The sequence below is a fragment of the Amblyomma maculatum genome, chromosome 6 (genome assembly GCF_055883805.1).
Source record: "Amblyomma maculatum isolate TAMU_Amacu chromosome 6, ASM5588380v1, whole genome shotgun sequence".
In the NCBI taxonomy this organism is placed as follows: Eukaryota; Metazoa; Arthropoda; class Arachnida; order Ixodida; family Ixodidae; genus Amblyomma; species Amblyomma maculatum.
The window spans coordinates 29,282,632-29,300,543 of NC_139349.1; the positions used below are offsets into that span (position 1 = coordinate 29,282,632).

Genomic DNA, 17,912 nt, shown 5'->3' on the forward strand with positions numbered 1-17,912 from the left:
GTCTCTTGTGTCGGGGGTGTCAGACTGTATAACAGCAGTAACTAAATTGTTTTACTGTTTCACCACCACAAAGAAAATGCTGTTAAAATATGGAGTGGGGCTCTGCAACACTATGTTATTATTCTCTGTGCAGGTATCTCTTCTTTCGTTGAGATCACAAGAGAGGCCTGGCAATGAAACGAGTACTCACTTTTTCCATCGCTTACCAAAGTACACCGGTAGCAGCAGAACACAACATATGACCTCTGCTTCGCTAGATCTATACTCGCTTCAGACAAACAATGAACGAACGTTAGTGTCCAAGCACAAGCTGGAAAAGCACCGCCATGGTGATACAGCGATTAGGACACTCGACTAATGGGCCCAAGGTTGCGGGACCGAATCACGGCCGCGGCGTCCGCTGCGAAAAAGCAAGGTGCTCGTGTGCTGTGTGATGTCAGTGCACGTTAAAGAACTCCAGGTGGTCTAATTCCGGAGCCCTCCACTACGGCGGCTCTCATAGCCTGAGCCGGGTTGGGATGATAAACCCCCTGGACTAAACCAAACCAAACAGACCAGAAAAGTATGGATATATTCAGGAAGAGAGGACAGGATTATGAGGCTTTCTGGAAGAATGTGCTAGACGAGCGCTATTATGAATACTGAAAACAAACACCGTTCTTCGGAGGTGCATACACTGACAACAATTCAGGCTATTTGTTCAAAAAACTAGAAAACTACTTTCATGGTCTTGCTGATCTCAGAATTGAGTCGGGTATGAAAATGAATAAAAAAGCAGGTGAACAGAGAAGCACACGTTCCTTCACAGCTCTTGTTGCCGTATTTAGCACCGTAATCACCGGCTAGCAAATATATACTAGAAGGAAGAATGCCAGCTTTCATTTGTCACGCGCAACTACGTGTTTAGCTATATACTTTGCTTGAAGTAGTGGTTTCCTGCTTCATATTTCCAGCGTAATTTGCCAGAAAAGCTCGAGACCCTTAGAAAAATAAATCGTGCACAAGCTTCCCGCAAACGGTCAAAAACTGAAATTTTTGTGGCCGTTCTGGTACATATATAGATGTGCACTGGATATTCTCATGCGCCTGCGAATGTATACACTCTATTCTGCCGTCTTTCAACGTTGATCAGTTGTAATAATCAGCTTTTTTTTTCTTGCGTGCTGGCATGCGTTAAGTTGAGGGGGAAGGGGAAGAGGATTATTTTTGATCGCCCATACCATACCTTCAGGGCCAATAAAGGTAGCTTAAAATTTTTGCCTTGCCGTGACGATTGATGAGATACCTATTGCTCTTGCGCGTTTTCTAGATTTCGTAATCGGACTTGCATTTGCCCTTTAAGTTTTTCCTAATGAATCTCTGTTTTCTTTGATCATTTTAAGATTCTTTTTCAAATCCTTGATGTTCATTACGTTTATCCGATATGTTTTGATCGGTAGAAAATTAAAGGAGGGTGCCATTTGTGTCCTAATTATGATATAATATCACAAAAGCCATCACTTACCCAGTATGGAAGCTAGTGTACCGATATTCAACCGACTGATATTGACATATGAATAGCGTCGCTCAAAATTTGATATTGGTACGTCTCCAATTAGCAGCAGTTAGATTCGCGCAGCTACTTCGAGTTCACTTGTGTGAAAGACCAAGTCTAAGGTTTCGTCTTGAAGGGTCCGAAGGCAGATGAATTGTTTTTATGGAACAAATGATTTCCTCTCTCTCTCTTTAAACAGTTGTAAAAAAATAAAAGGCCAAGAATTCTCGCAAGCTGGTTAGAAGCTACGAATTTGCGCCCTTGCCTTTCTTCATACAGCTTCATCATAGTGACGCCAAACATTTTAATTGAAAAGCGCTAGCTATTCAGAACGTGTTCATGTCAAACTCGACGCAGAAGCTCCACTCAGTGATCAATATATGGCGTACTCTGTATGCCGTGATTTCGTCACGCACGTCAAAATATACGCTTAGTACTGCCTTAACCTTGGTGGTGATACCTGAAGAATACTTTCTGACACACTTGCCACATGAGGGGTGTTGAGAAAGATTATTAAACTGACAAATGCTCCACGTACTTGCAGCTCAACCAGCCTTGTATCTGGTTTCGTTAAATCAGCTCCAGCCACATGGGGCAGCTGGAGTTCATGGAGCGACTGTTCGCGCAGCTGCGCCTTGGGAGTACAGACACGCACCAGGCACTGCCTACTCCCCACAGGTGAGCGCTGCTTCAAACGAAATAAGGGGTCTCCTCAAATAGATAAGACAAATGACGTTACAACACTGTGCCTCTTGTCAGCAAACTTGTGGCAACCAATCCGCCTGTCCCAAAGACAGGACGAGGGTCAATTGGCGTTCTGTAGTAATGAATGCACCAAAATCTCGTGCTATACAGCAGTGGAATGAAGCCAAATATAGCACCATATGGTTTGCTTGGTGGGAATTAACGTCCCAAAGCGACTAATGCTGTGAAAGACGCCGTAGTGGAGGGCTCCGGAAATTTCGACCACCTGGGATTTTTAACGTGCACTGACATCGCACAGCACACGGACGCTACTCCGTTTAACCTCCATCAAAACGCAGCTGCCGAGGTCGGGTTCGAATCCGGGTACTCCGGCACAGTAGTCGGGCGTCTTACCACCGCACCACCCCGGTGGGGCTTACACATATATAGGAACATATGTCAACGAGGCCACAGTTAGCAACAACAAGGTACAAAAAAGAAAACAAAGCCAGTCCTTACTCCAAAAGTAAAGTACGGCATAACGCCTTGCATGCAGAAGAGCTTGGCGGGGGAGGGGAAGAGGGTGGGGGCGATATCAAGTTCCCAGGTTTTGATCACGAGAAGAGAACGGGGATAGGGCTTCAAAGAAAGCAGTGCATGAAAAATATTCATTTTTTTTTTCATTAGGCGCTAGCTTTGAGCACGCTATATTTTTGATCTTGTTCCCCAGATAGGGTGAAGGAGATAGGGGGGGGGGGGAGGGGGGTGCGGCTCATCGGATAGCGCTCGAAAACACCCTCTGTGTTTTATTGAATACCATGAATACTTACCAACTAGCCCAACTTCTCACGTTAACCTCACTGCGATCCTTAACATGCTTACGCCGGATTTAGCGTCGAATTTAAAGCGAAGCTCCTCCAATGATTGCTGCCAGTTACAATTCTCTGGATTTTTTCCGGATACGTTAGCGCTTTTCCGGGAGCAAAATACACATTTGGCGGGGAAGAAGTCGGGCTTGAAAATATTCTAGACAGTCGATTAAAAGTTGCGAAGTCCTTCCCACAGAAGAACGTGTTGCCGCCGTTTCGAACTGGATAGCATTGAAGCGTATCCTCTGTGATCCGTACTCAAAACTTGATGTGAACGGCCACATTTTTACTTGCGAAACTGACATGCGAGGTGACATCCCTATTTGGCTTTTGATATACAAAATAAATTAAAATAGAAAGCCCCTTTTTGGTTATGGTTATCTACTTGTGATTGCAGCCGGCACTCCATCGATAGATGTTAATCGTAGGCTCTGTTAAAAAAGTCGGATAATTAAATATTAGTTGACTTGCACTGACGAACTCTCCGAGCGCGAGCATGCCATAAATCTCCTTTGTTCGTAGCGCTTTGTTCTGAAACCATGTTCCCAAGCATTTCACCAGCCGATTTTGAGGCGAATCGGTGATTGTAGCAGGCTTTGCCCAATTATTTGTACTATATAGCGTGTAACAGGCGCATAAGGGAAGCTGCTTTAACCTGGTCATCAGCGCAGCTCTCGTTTGCATCACCGTTTACCAGATGCATTTAAGGTGCTGCAGCTAAAGCTTTCTTTGTTATGCCACGCCGCTCGTATCAACGAAATGCGCCGTAGGAAGAACCGCCGTTTTTTAACAGCGCTGACACATAAACTGCTTTTGGTAGGTCTGATACGCGTGTCTTGAATTCCTTTCTGCGGTGAACACGAAATTGAAAATATCGATCTTTGATTTTCTTTCTCGTGTTGGGAATTTTATTTCTCCCTTTGCTTGTTTTGTCAAATAACGATCGCTGCATTTCAATTACGTAAGCTCCTCGAAAGTTTTCAATAATTGTATCTTATATTTATCGTAGGGACTTAGCATATGCTTGGGGTATTACAGTCTCCAATTTTGAGCCTTCAAGTGATGCATGGTATGGAACATAAGGTCGAGCTGTGAGGGACGCCGTAATGGGAGACGCCGGATTAAATTTGACCGCCTAAATTTCTTGAACATGCACTTACATTTAACGTGAATTCCTCAGGCTAGGCATTCGAGCCTCCTTAACACCGTGGTGGGGCTTGTATATAAATTTGTAAAAATAAAATCACAAAAAGAACACAATGAATGCAACAGGAACACTCTAGCGCTTAAAGAAAATAGCCGTGCTAAACTTTTGATGTACTTTGGGCGTTTCTACGAAGTTTTCATCATGCCTTTGTCAGGGAACAGGCCCTAATCTTCAGCTGAGAAATGGTCTCTGTGGGTAGGCGCGAATTCATTCCGGAATGCCCAAAGAAAAAGAAAACTATGTACTACCAAGATTGGGCGATTTTTCTCGGGACAAGTACAGAAAAAGGGCACCGCGATCAGTACCACTGTCAGCCCGGAGGGGGTCCCGATGTTGTATATAGCAGAGGAGATAAATTTCTCGAACCCAATCCGACTAGGGCGCTGCAGAGAGGAAACGAGGTGGGGGCCTTTCTTCATGACACCCGCAGGAGCGAGTCGAACAAAGACCGAGCAGGGATACCCTTTTAAGGTGTTTGCTTTTTCTTTTCATTTTTGTGCAAGTCGGCAAAATACAAGAGAAAGAAGTGCGCTAACGGAGGAGAACTTCTGTCGTCGTAGCGAATTCCTTATTCTTATCATGTAATGTCAGTGAGCCCTGCTATTCTTTTTTTTTTTTTGTGCTGCAAACTAATCCTTTTGTGCGGAACATGATCCTGCTGATAGCATTTTTATTGCAGCTGTATGATTTTTTTTTTTCAGCACTTTGCTCTTTATGTAGCCCTTAATGTTGTGTTTTTGTCCTCTTGTCTGCTGCCAAGATGCGAATTTAGAAAGTGAGCAACAACTGACTCAATCTAAGCGAACTTTTTTACCACGTCGGTGAAAAAGGGACGAAAGGGGCGGACGGTGGAGGGGAAGTAAGTCTAACTAATGTTATCGTTAAGTTAAACGGGAATATTTTAAACGAGCATAGAAAAAGGAGGCTATTAGAGCACTTAGTTCTCGTTTCAATGACGCGATGGTTGCAGCCTGGGAGAGATAATAAACTTTGTCTCTAATTGTTGTTTCTGACAAGATTTCTGTGCCCTTGCGTTCGCATTACCTTTATCTTTTTTTTTTTTCTTAAACATAAACAATAAAGGAGATGTATCTATGCGTTTCACCCAGGGCGTGCATGTCGGTGGGTAGAATCGACTTGAGCACGGGATTGCAATCTCGAGTTCCTGGACAGTGGAGTCGATGATGTCTCGGACTAATATGGACCAACTTTTTATTGAATTCGTAAACAGGGGGCAAAACGCTGAAGAGTAACAAAAGGAAATCGCAGAGAGTTTGTTAGCCGTAACGATAAGCAATAAAATAAAGGGGCCGGTAGAATAAGACACCTGTTATTTAAATGTACGAAAAAATGCCACCAGCATTTCATAGCCTTATCGGCTTTTCCACAAAATGTGATTTAACTCAGTACAACATGGACTTAGGTTCGCTGCTATCAACCACTTTGATTTCCTTTCGATGACGCTTTCTACAGCACCTATAACGTACTCTTTGTTTTTGTTTTTTCAATATGTACTGGTATTTACGTTATTTAAAAACTCAGGTACGCAATTTTGCTTTTTATTCTGCGTGCATAGAATTTTTATTTCAAAGCCCCAGCTTTGTTTTCTTTCCCCTGATTTCCACTCTTTTGAGACAACATAAGCATGTTGCTTTTCGCGCTCATTTCACTATGCGCAGCTTCACTGTTCCTGATTAATTTTGTAATTTCAGGTGGCGCTTATCTCCTAGTCAGTGTTCTATTGGGAAGCTTGGTTCGTAGAGGCACTTAGGAGGCCCTTACAGAGGAATGCAGAGGAACCTAAGTAAGCAACGCGTGGCAGTGACGCTGCGCCGTCAACGAGCAGGTCAGGATGCCGACCCTCGACTGTGTGGCGGCGAGGGTCGGGAGCGACGTGTGTGCGACTCTGGCCAGGCATGTCCCGTGGACGGTGGCTGGGGCCCCTGGAGTCCGTGGATCTGCGCCCGCCGCTGCGGCACCAGCGCTGGCAAGCGCACGAGGCGCTGTGACAACCCGACGCCGAGATGGGGCGGCCGCCAGTGCCAAGGGGGCCACTGGGACCTCGGGGTGTGCCGCCTCGCACCCTGCTACGAAGGTCCCGCAGGTAAGCGCCCATTTCGCAGCTATCGCTGTATGCGTGTGACTGTCCGACCGAGATAGACGACGGTCAGCCGTGCTACAACGGATAGAGTTCTTAAGGTAAAGGACAGGGGAAGCTGCGTTTGAGGGGAGTGCGGAACACTACCGCATACTGAATCCTTGCTTGCCACACATTGCGCAGGAACTTATATGAAGTGTTTCCAGAGAGGCACGCAGAGTGAAGCGTCGTTTCTTGTTCGCAAGACATAAACGAAGACGGTCTCCACGGCGTCGAACGTAGTGGGTTTGCAAAGCGTTGGTGGGTCAGCGATGACCGGAGATAGGTGACATTTTCGCCCATAAAGCTTGTCTTTCGCTAATTATCTTTGTGCACGCAATACAGGTTAAAGGCTGCAGCCAAATTATCAAAACCATAAGTAAACTGCTCGCGCACCTTGACCGAGCCTATATGGAGTTACAGCATGGTTACAGCTTGCCTCTTGGTTGTGCAGTAAAGAAAAGAGCATAAATCGGCCCAAAATATGTAGAATTACCTCTCTGGTGGTTGGTTCTCGGCCCTTGCTACTCAAAAGCTCGTGCATTTTTGTTTTATTACGCGCACGTTGGTCAGTACATAGGGCGTCAAAGAGATTTGTACCTCGCTATCCATTTTATAGCTCTAACGTACTCAGGCACAGATACACTTGAAGCTCAGTCGGTGGCACACTGGCAGATCAAGGGGAACCGTTAGGTTGCGTCGGGATTGCTGCATTAGAGCGCAGCTCTAATGCGCCATTTCGGAGGCTGAACCGCGTCGCCGTCGGTGCCGGTGTAACCGAGCGAAGAATTTCTCAGAAGGAGAGAAAGACGAACCAGGGAGGTGTGCGCCGCTAGCTCCGTGGCTCTTCTTTCTCTCCTTCTGAGAAACTCTCTTTGGCTCGTGAGAAAACTAAAAAGTAATCGCACACACATACATACAAACATCTCTCGAATTATTTGGTTCAGTCTATCGACCAAATCGTTAGACGCTTAAATAGCTGCGCTCATATATCGCACATAGAGAGTATCGTAATTGCCATTGCATCTTTTTCTTTGATCTAATTCACGATACCCACTGACGGAATTTATTTGGTCGAAAATCTTCAAAAATAAGTTCCTTGTGAGGCTTAGCTAAAGCCGGGCTGAAACTTCCTTGGAGCGTACTCGCAATTCATACATGAACGAAGATTATGATAACGAGTTGGTGTTATGTATAAAGTGTTTTCAGGTCGCCTTCATTAGGCAACTAAATCTCGTCTTCCTGCCGCTTGCCCAGAGCTACGCCACGCTCTCAAGCAGATTTTTTAATATACCGCGACACCGCACTCAAGACAGTCCCTGAGTCATTATGCATATACAACACAAATGTGCTTGTAGGCGAAGGAAAAGGAACACCTGCTTAGTAGGGAGACCCCTATAATAGCGGAAGCAGTATCTTGTTGATACTTGATATCATTTAGTAATAATTAGGTAGACATCATTAACTATTTGCACTGTTCAGTGATTGCAACAATAACACTCGCTCACTGCTCTGTATACTTCATATTCGCGAAGTTACAATGCTCCAACTACACAATATTATCTCTTAGAGAAACCTCTCGAAAAACTTCTTATCGTTAATCGAGGCACTTCATAATCTTGCTGTGCATGTTGCATTAGATATTTTCCGAATTATACCCACATATCAAATATTCTATGTATGATGTATTTCAGTACTATACGGGCGTGTACTGCGTTCCTGTGAGGTTTTAAACATTAGCGCACTTTAAATGCTTCAAGAAAATTAAATATTTCCCCCTGGCCAAGACTTATCTCAACTAGCTACCGATTAGAAATAATTGAAACTCGTGCAATTAGTAAACAGAAAGAATGAAGCATCCTCGTGATTCCAGGTTTAAAAAATGCATAAACAATACAGCCTGCGGCTTTTGCTTTTCCAAGGCAGCATAAAAAAGAATCTCAACGCGCTTTCATTAGATTTAGTTTGCACTGTTTGACAGCTTAGCTTAAAACCATTTGATACTCAACACAACCTCTTTGAACATATATTTATTTTCTCAGCTTCCACTTTTTGTCTTGCAGGTTTCGGATCGCATTTCGAAGGTGAGCTGAATCCAGCACTGGCCAGACTACCTATACCCTCGTGGCTGAGGTAACGTTGCTGGCATCAAGTGTTACAACGCTCTAATTGCTCATTCACTACTTATGTTTTGACGTTCAGTCGAGTAGCTAAGTATCGTGCTAGATACACGAAAATTTCCAATTCAGGAAGGGCCCTATAGACAGGCTCGAGTAACACGTTTCTACTTGGTAACTTCTTCATTGCTCTATTGTTACGGCCCGTTCCTTTCATTGAGTATAAAATGAGAGTCGAAATAAAACAAAAAAGAATGTAAGGAACGTTTTCTTTGTTTAGTTGTTTCGTGCAGTACAGCTGTAAAGTGCGCTTCGAGTTGGGTTTCGTAGCCATTTTTTTGACGTAGTCGAGGCCAAGATCTATGCTCAAGTAAAGACGGCAACTGCTGTTTTTTTTTTATTTGGCAAGAATAGCTCCTTCCTTTCTATCGAATCGAGTATTTGAGACGGTCACCAAAAATAAGCTGCCAGAAAAAAAAAAACGCAATGAGCCGTGACAATCTTTAATGACTGATGGTACTCGACGTCAAAACCAGGCGGGTTGCGTTGCCTGATATTCCGCTGAGCGCTGAGTGGCGCAGAGAAATGGTGCGACGTTCCTTTGGTGGCCACGGTGCTATATAAATAATCCGGTCATGTGGTCACGACCCAGCACAAACTTGTCACGTATTCCGGGCAACGTGGAATCAAGGGAGAGAAATACAACGGGAAGCGGTATAGGAAGCTGCGTCCCCACGAAATGGCTTCATTTCTCTTCAATTGGGCTTTCCAAGTCGAATGATAATGTGATGCATGGACTTTTACGAGGCTTTCCGCCGATTCCACTAAAATTGCAGAGCTCGCTGGACTTGAAGGAGTAATATACAGGAACTCTTTTGAAATTTGACCCCACGTATTTAATTGCCGAAGCGCTGTTTTTAAATGCTCTTTCGAGAGCAATTTTCGCGTAAGCTAGGCGGGCCGAGATTGAACCGCCGCGTGCTTCAAACTTTTCACATTATAGAAAAAAAAAAGCTGAAAGAGGGAAGCGCTCGGACTGTTTTTAGGCCACTGTTTACGGCCTGACAATTCCCCCGAGAAAGCGTGCGTAAGCAAAACGGCCTTGGTATTCATTGCATACAAAGTGCTGAAAATGGAGACTCCTTGAAAAATACTACGTCGAGAGCAGGAGGGTAACGCCGTTTTGATAGTAAAACCACCGCACTGCATTACCCATTGTACCGAGTGTGACATAAAACGGCGAATGGGAAACGAGCGGTTGCGCACAACTCCTACAAGTGCTGCGCAATATGGCTGTATGTTTTCCTTCCTTTTAGCCGAAGTCTCTGTGATATATCAGCGGAGCGGGAGAGGTTCTTTCCTTAGACCTCACTCTGTATTCCATTTAGACGGTGCTGCTTTTACGCGAGAGGAGTTTATGGGCGTGAGACCTTTAAACGGGACGTTAGGCTCAGTTTAAGACCTGCGGAGGCGTCCGGCTTTTAATGGGGTGCTGCTTTATTTTGCTGTGTTGGCAGCCATACGCAGGGAGGCAGGCGGCAACGCGACCATGCTTTGCGCTGGCGCGGATCGGTTACGGAGCCGTTACCCGGAGGCCTCCCTGCGCTGGGAACATGAAGGTCGACCTCTTGCACTCGACCAACACCGTCAGCTGTTCACCGGCGGGCGTCTCGGTGAGTGAACGCAGCCCGTTCTTTCCAGTGGTGCTGGGAACTGAAAGGGTGCCTTTGCTCCGAAAATATAAGTGTTGGTAAAAGAGGCGTGCCTGTTCGCAGGGGTGAGGAAAAACACAGGCAGAAAGTAAAAAAACGAATGTGCAAGTAGAAAGGAACACATGAAGCCATAGTGACGTCATGCCTTCCTAAGTAAACATCTACGGAGGCTTTTGCTGCGCCCGTCCTTTCCCCGCTAGGGTCACCCGTGCTGCCAAGCTGGGCCCTGGACACGGTCACTGAGACGCTCTTTATATAGACATATGTTACTTGGCAAATCGGGCGCACTCCGCGCGACGTATTCTTACGCTATCACTCGTTAGCTCACACCTTTTTTTTTAAGCTTCCTTTCTTTAGTGACCGGCTAGATGTATTCTATCTGCTTCCTTGACCCTGGCTAGTGTTCCTTCAATACCGTAGAAAAAAAAAAAAAAAAATATATATATATATATATATATATATATATATATATATATATATATATATATATATATATATATATATATATATATATATATATATATATATATATATGTATAATTATCTTTAACCTAAACAAGATTACCTTACTAATTTCTGTGAATATTCAAGCATATATTAAAAAAAAAAGACAAAGTAACATCCCCTACGCTTTCCTTGGCCTCGCCGACTGTTGGCTTCTCTCCTTCATGTATTATAACGAGCACCCTCATTTCCCCTTAATTGATCTGCTTGTAGCTTACGGGGGTCTCGGCTCTGGCAGCCTTGAAGCCATAGGTAGCGTAAGAGGGTTCTAGCACAGCTTTCGCCCTCGCTCTTGATCACGTTCTACGTGACGCTGGCGGTAACAAAGGGACGTTCTGCGTCAGCCGCTATGGTTGAGGGTGGCGCTGGTGAACACTCTCAAGGTTCGTATACAGACAACATAAATACCCAAGCAAGTGGCAGGGGGGACAGCGGCCGATGTAGCTCAGTTGGAAGAGCACCGGATGCGATATTCGGAGGTCGTGGGTTCGGATCCCACCATCGGCACGTTGTTTTTTCTGCTACTTTGTGTTTAATTATCTTTAACCTAAACAAGATTACCTTACTAATTTCTGTGAATATTCAAGCATATATTAAAAAAAAAAAAGACAAAGTAACATCCCCTACGCTTTCCTTGGCCTCGCCGACTGTTGGCTTCTCTTCTTCATATATATATATATATATATATATATATATATATATATATATATATATATATATATATATATATATATATATATATATATACAGATCAGTTTTTCGCTGCATCAAACTATTTCACACAACACACAAACTTCTTATGAGCTGTGATATCACGCGAGCTCCACCTGACGAGTTTACTTTATCGTCTTTTCAATTTAGGGCAACTGAGGCTCTTTGTTAAATCTGAACCTGCCCTGAGTGCAAACTCGCGGTAGGCGGCATTTTTAATATGTGGCAAAAATGACACCCAGCGCTAACATTTCTTGCGTCGCGGAAATCATTATCAGAAGCGTTTCTTGAAAGGAGCAGTCTGTGTCGAACCCCACCTAAAAAGTACCTGAAATGTCTATTTCTTGGTTTGATATAGAGCTCACTGACCTGCGGCCTGATGACAGCGGCCAGTACGCGTGCTGGATGGAGGCCGGTCGTCGACCGCTGCCACCCGTCGCACTTTTTTCACTCACAGGTGAGAGACGCTTCCGGACGCTGAAGTTTCATTCACTGGAGGGAAATATTAGTGAGAACACACTAATCTGGTATTTCAGAGCCTAGGAAAATTTTAACTTAAAGTTAAGGCGTCGCGCGATGACATTGACGCCCGACTACTGTGCCGGAGTACCCGGGTTCGATTCCGACCGTCGGCGGCTGCGTTTCGATGGAGGCGAAACGAAGAGGCGTCCAAACCTTGGAGCCAAGCCGTAGCAACACAAATGTTATATCGATGTCGAGTCCAACAGCATCGCAAGTGTTACACTGTTGGATATCTTATGTCGACTAAAGCTGAGATTTGGAGGCAGTCTGCTATCTGTATACCGTCGTCAATCGGGTGTTTCGAGTTCGCGGCGCTCACCAGTTTTGCCAAATCGCGGGAAATTTCCCATTACGTGGCAAATGGAAGCTCATATTACGCAGCGTTAATTTTAGCAGTTAACAATTCAATTGTTATTAAAAATCGACCTTTGCGATAAAATTTTTAGGTAATATATCATTTGATAGCTTATATAAAGCATCATTGCACCAGAGTAATTGTGGGCCGAAATTAATTACAGGTAATTAGGAAAATGTTATTAAAGAACAAATTCTAGCTACAGCATCAGACCATATATTGCTGGTAGCTTATGCAGAGTATAATTGCACCGGACTAAATGTAGGATTGAAGTAAAGTCCTACAATACATGAATTGTTATTAAAATTGAACTTCGAGATACAAATTAAACTAACGTAGCGAAATGGCATATGACACCAACCGGATGGTTGCGTTCCAATCTTGATACGTATTTTTTCAATCATAAATTACGGCGACGCCTTTTCAGTGGAACAAGCCGCAACTTTATAGCGCAATATTATCAAGATTTGTGTAACCGGTGCAGTGGATAATGATGTGCTCGTAAGCAAATGTTGAGCTTGTACGGCCGCCCACAGACTTAATCCGAATGACGGGAAGCATGGCTTGGACTACCGCCAACACCGCAAAGCGATAGGCAGCGGGTTCGAGATAACGACATCGGTACGTTTACTGCGGCTGACGATAGCTGGTGCGCAGATCGCTTTGGCTGCTTCTCGACTATGCCTGATCGCGCGTAGAAGGCGCCCTCGTTACGTATAGCAGTTTCTCAATGTTTTACTCGCCTGTGAGGCTTCGCACGTCCGGGCTGCGCATTTCCGTTTTCTTACTCCTGGAACCCATTTTTCGCGCGCTAAGCTGCCGTAGCTTGCGCACCTGTAGACGTAATTTTATTCGTAATTTCATAAATTTTGCCCTGCCGCTTGCTTTTCTTTCTTTTTTTTCTTTTTCCTTGATTACGACAAAATGTGTGTGAATTCCTGCCTACTTGGAAGTGTGTGACACATTCCGGAACATTTATTTTGTTAGTTCCAGAGCATTCGCTTGGAACTCACTTCGCGCCCAACCTGCGCAAGCATAGCGCGCAATTTGTTGTTCCCGCGGTCATCATCATCATCATCATCATCATCATCATCATCGTCGTCGTCGTCGTCGTCGTCGTCGTCGTCGTCGTCGTCGTCAGCCTGACTATACCCACTGCAGGGCAAAGGCCTCTCCCATATTTCTCCACTTAACCTGGTTTTGTGCTAGCTGCATCCACTTGACCCCCGCGAACGTCTTAACCTCATCCGCCCACCTAACTTTCTGCCGCCCCCTGCTACGCTTTCCTTCTCTTGGAATCCAGTTTGTTACCCTAAGCAACCATCGATTATCCTCTCTTCGCACTACATGCCCTGCCCATGCCCATTTCTTTTTCTTAATGTCCACTAGAATGTCGGTAACTTGAGTTATTTCTCTGACCCACTTTCCACGCTTCTTATTTCTTAATGTTACCCCTACCATTTTTCGTTCTGTAGCCCTCTGGGTTGTCCTCAACTTAAGTAGAACTCTCTTGGTTAGCCTCCACGTTTCAGCCCCATAGGTGAGTACAGGCAAGATGCAACTGTTGTATACTTTCCTCTTGAGCGATACCGGTAAGCTGCTAGTCATAATCAGCGAGTGCTTGCCAAATGCGCTCCATCCCAATCTTATTCTTCTTGTTATTTCCTTTTCATGCTCCGGATCTGCGGTTACTACCTGTCCTAAGTAGACATAATCACCTACTACTTCCAGTACTTCGCTATCTAATGTAAACTGCTGTTCCTTCCCGAGGCTGTTGAACCTTACCTTAGTCTTCTGCATATTGATTTTCAAGCCTACCTTTCTACTTCTCCTGTCTAGGTCATCAAACATTATTAGTAGTTCATCCACCGAGTTGCTTAGCAAGGCAATGTCATCAGCAAATCGCAGATTACTGAGGTATTCTCCATCTACCCTTATCCCTAACTGCTCCCATTCCAAGTCTCTGAATACTTCCTCTAAGCAAGGTGAAAGTTCCCGCGGTAAAAAACTGGAATGAGTTAATTCGGCGTGCGAGGCCGCATCCGCAATGAAAGCGCGGAGAAAATCTCCCTTAACACGTGCAAACAGTCGAGACTCGAATAAGCAGTCAAAGGGAGCTGCGCGCCGGCTATCGTCATCCGTCGCAAACATACCGAGAGCGTTATCTCGACGCCAACGTATATCTCCTTCGCGGAGCTCGTGGTAATTCATGCGCCCTCGTGCTTCGTCACTTGTGTTATGTCTGTGCAAGTACGAGCATGTAACCCCCAGTGTTTGTACCAGCATCGTTGTTTTGCATGTTTTTATAGATGTCTTTTTGGATACTGCAAATTTATCTCCTTTTAAATATGCTATAGCTTTTCTTTTTTATCCAGCATAACTTTGCAAGGAAATAGCACTTATGGGGACATAAAATAACGAGAGCAGCCAAGGTTACGCAGCTAATTTGCTCAGATTTGTTGACTGTTGTTTGAATTGTGCATCTAATGCTGCATGTTGCAATCTCAGTGCTTAATACTGGATTGTTTCGTAACACAGTTTAGAAAGTTGCAGTAGGTCTGGAACTATTGTCCAGGCCCTCAGCACGCACCAGCATTGGGTTGCCTGTGAACTCCTAGCCTAGAAACGAAGCGAAAAAAGGGAGAGGAAATGATTGGTGAACATATTGAGAACCTAATGCAAGTTCTGTATATTACACTTGTATCGAATTAACACAGCTTTAAAGAAAGACTGCGATGCAACGTGGAGCTGTAAGTGAACAGTTAGGGGTCTTATAAATTTCGAATAATTAGACACGAATCTTCACTTCCGGCTCGTTTTTTCTCGTGTCTACCACAAAATGCGAAAGCAATGTCTTTTTGACAATGAGCGTTGTTTTTACAGCTGCCTCATATACACGGCTCTTGATTTAAGGTTGTAATTTTAGTATTTTATACTTTCAGACATGTCATACAGTGCGTTCGCTCTTTGGTGCGGATAGCTTATTAATATTATCTCTTATCCCTCTCATAAATTAATGTTACATTGGCTTGAGTGCAATGCCGCATTCTTCACTAATGACGGAGCAGCAATTTTCTGAAATTATTTAATATTGTCACAGTGCGCGTGATATATGCCACAGAATATGTCTGCACAGCACTGCATGTACCTGTGGAGCAAATACATGAAAGTTTAGCACTTTATTTTTGTATTTGTTTTTTGCTAGGCCACCAGTGCCGTTTTAGGGGGCAGCACGCAATGCGGTAAAGCCAACTTAACGAACTCGAAAGGGGTTTATTAAAGGTTTCTTTCTGTTTTATAAGAGGGTTCTCAGAAACATTCTTAACTACAGGAGTCTCTTCGTGTACAACTGCTCTGATAATCCTCAACCTTGGCGTTATCCCAGTGGCAGCGCCCCCGATTACTGTGGCGTCAGGTTCCTGCGTCACGCTTCACTGTCGGCCTCCACCGCCATCCGCGGCCAAGCAGTTGAGCGAGGGGCGCTTCGAGTGGCGCCTCAATGGCAGTCTTCGCAGCAGCGCTTCGGGGGCCGGTCGAGTGAGCTGCCAGTTTAGACACATTTCCGCGAAGTTTGTCCGCGTTCACTTCGACGTCCTGTGCTTAGTGCAGCGCTTATCAGATCTTTCATTCCAAATTAATAAGGGGCTTCGAGGAAGGTGTGTTTGGACTTAGCGCCTGATGAGATTGCTACATTGATCTACATGTTTAATCCTGTCAGTGAATAGGATCTGCTGGCAGCACGATGCCAAATTAATTTATTTCTCGGCGCCTATCATTCTTGCAACCTGCTCTGAAATCTAAAAAACTAGTCGCCATAAAATTACTTCATATACTAACTGCCTATATTAAGGCTGATATTAATTATATCGGGTAAGTTTTAGCTGTTTATGAACTTGTATTTTAAGAACTGTCATAAATACGTCTATGCGGTTTATGAACTGTCATAAATACGTCTATGCGGTTTATGCAGGTGGGCTTTACAGCAAGGCATAGCAATGTGCACAGATATTGATACAGAGAATTGATAGATTTCCCGTGCTCCTTCGCCAGGACGCGCTCCGCCATTAGAAATTATTGAAATACGTTGCAAAGGTTGGAGACTTTAGCTACATCGTTTGCTAAAATGATTTCCAGTCCCTGACCAAGCAAACATAAAAAAAAAAAAAAGAGACGTTGCGGATTGTGATCAAGGAACTCATACGGGTTCCTAAACGTTTTCTTCATCATGACTTTGTCAGTGACTGTCACTCATTTTACCATACTACCAAGCCTGACCAGACGAACTTTCGTCGAACTCTTGACTACAGCTACGTCGTTTGTTTTGCTGTTCCTGGTTGCTCCTACGTTTGGCAAAATGATGAATGGCATCTGTTGACAGGATCCTTAGAGGAGAGTTTTCATGCTGCCCAGTTTACGTACGCTGTTCAATGGCTTCATATTCAATGAACTTACAAAATTAGTCACAATATCGGTGCTGAAGTAATAGCTGTTATTCGTTTTTTCGGTCAACTGTGGTTTCCATTCTTCAGCCCGAGTAAGTTAAACAGTCAAATTGGCTTCTTGTGCAAAGATATAGTAAAACTGCGCGTTACTTCTTTGCCTGCGTATCTGCATATAGTTAGCCAACCCTGCAACGTTTTATAATGAGTTTGCGAAGTCACTTTGTTGTTTTATATCCGCATGTGCGCAAGGAAAATAAATATAATTTTAATGTTTCATTTTACAGCTGCACACACTTCGCTTACCTGGCGTCACTGAAGCCGACAGCGGCCAATGGGAATGCATTTACACCGATCAAAGTCGATCGTGGGCACTGGCAGAGGTTGTCTTGCAAGGTAATCGCAAAAAAATGTTCTCTAACGCAATAAATCATTATCGTCACTGCAACCGAAGTGCTGCTATATACCTCTACCAGTCGAGCTTGCAGGGCTGCTATTTGGCTTGGTTATTTTTATGTCTTTCAGGTTTATTTTATTTGGAATGTTTTACGTCTCCTAAAGTGCAGTTAGACATTCCGAAAGAGAGAGTCATAAAAATGTAAAAATATTTGACCTATACAGCTTTACCTACACTTACCACATAAAAATAAATAAAACATCGCTCTCACGTCGCCCCGCGGCGTAAGTAAATCATAACTGTACTCATCCAAAGACGCAAGCCTCAACGTAGTCAGACTGGCTGTAAAGGAAGTCTATATTGGAAAAGGTGGGTGACAATCAGTTGCCTTGATTGTCACCCAAGTTACCAAGTTGCAATTTGTGTATATAGGTCAAAACCAATTGTTAGTATTTTTGGCCCTGTATAGAATTTGAAAAGATCTCGATAGTACTTGAAGCACACGTGCAGCCGTCCCTTAGTATCAGTGACGGGCGATATCGTTACCGCGCGCTCTTAATTCTTTACGCAGTGGAAGCTGGTCCAGCTGGCCAGACCACCCTCATTGTCATGGCCGCAGCTTTTGTTCAGGCAATCACCTTCCTGTGTTCCGCCTGGGCCTGGCTCTGCAGGTATGTGGCAAACAGTTTTTCCGCCATCGATACAGTTAAGATATACACTAATC

General features: G+C 44.3%; 1 protein-coding gene across 1 annotated transcript; it reads left to right on the plus strand.

Moving 5' to 3' along the window:
• Positions 1–1,745: 1,745 nt before the first annotated feature.
• On the plus strand, positions 1,746–17,187 carry LOC146185342 (uncharacterized). The gene is made up of 7 exons (XM_084606295.1): positions 1,746–2,212; positions 6,141–6,398; positions 8,495–8,515; positions 10,066–10,221; positions 11,834–11,932; positions 15,738–15,889; positions 17,079–17,187. The coding sequence occupies exons 1-6, from the start codon at positions 2,060–2,062 to the stop codon at positions 15,822–15,824; spliced, it is 774 nt and encodes a 257-aa protein (XP_084462421.1). The 5' UTR covers positions 1,746–2,059; the 3' UTR covers positions 15,825–15,889; positions 17,079–17,187.
• The last annotated feature ends 725 nt before the right edge of the window (positions 17,188–17,912 follow it).

What these genes read in the sequence shown, in the direction of transcription:
- LOC146185342 (XM_084606295.1), top strand. Translation starts at nt 2,060, where the DNA reads ATGCTCCACGTACTTGCAGCTCAACCAGCCTTGTATCTGGTTTCGTTA. An exon ending in CTGCTACGAAGGTCCCGCAG is followed by an intron (nt 6,399 to 8,494) that starts GTAAGCGCCCAT and finishes TTTGTCTTGCAG; the next exon opens with GTTTCGGATCGCATTTCGAA. An exon ending in CGCACTTTTTTCACTCACAG is followed by an intron (nt 11,933 to 15,737) that starts GTGAGAGACGCT and finishes GCGTTATCCCAG; the next exon opens with TGGCAGCGCCCCCGATTACT.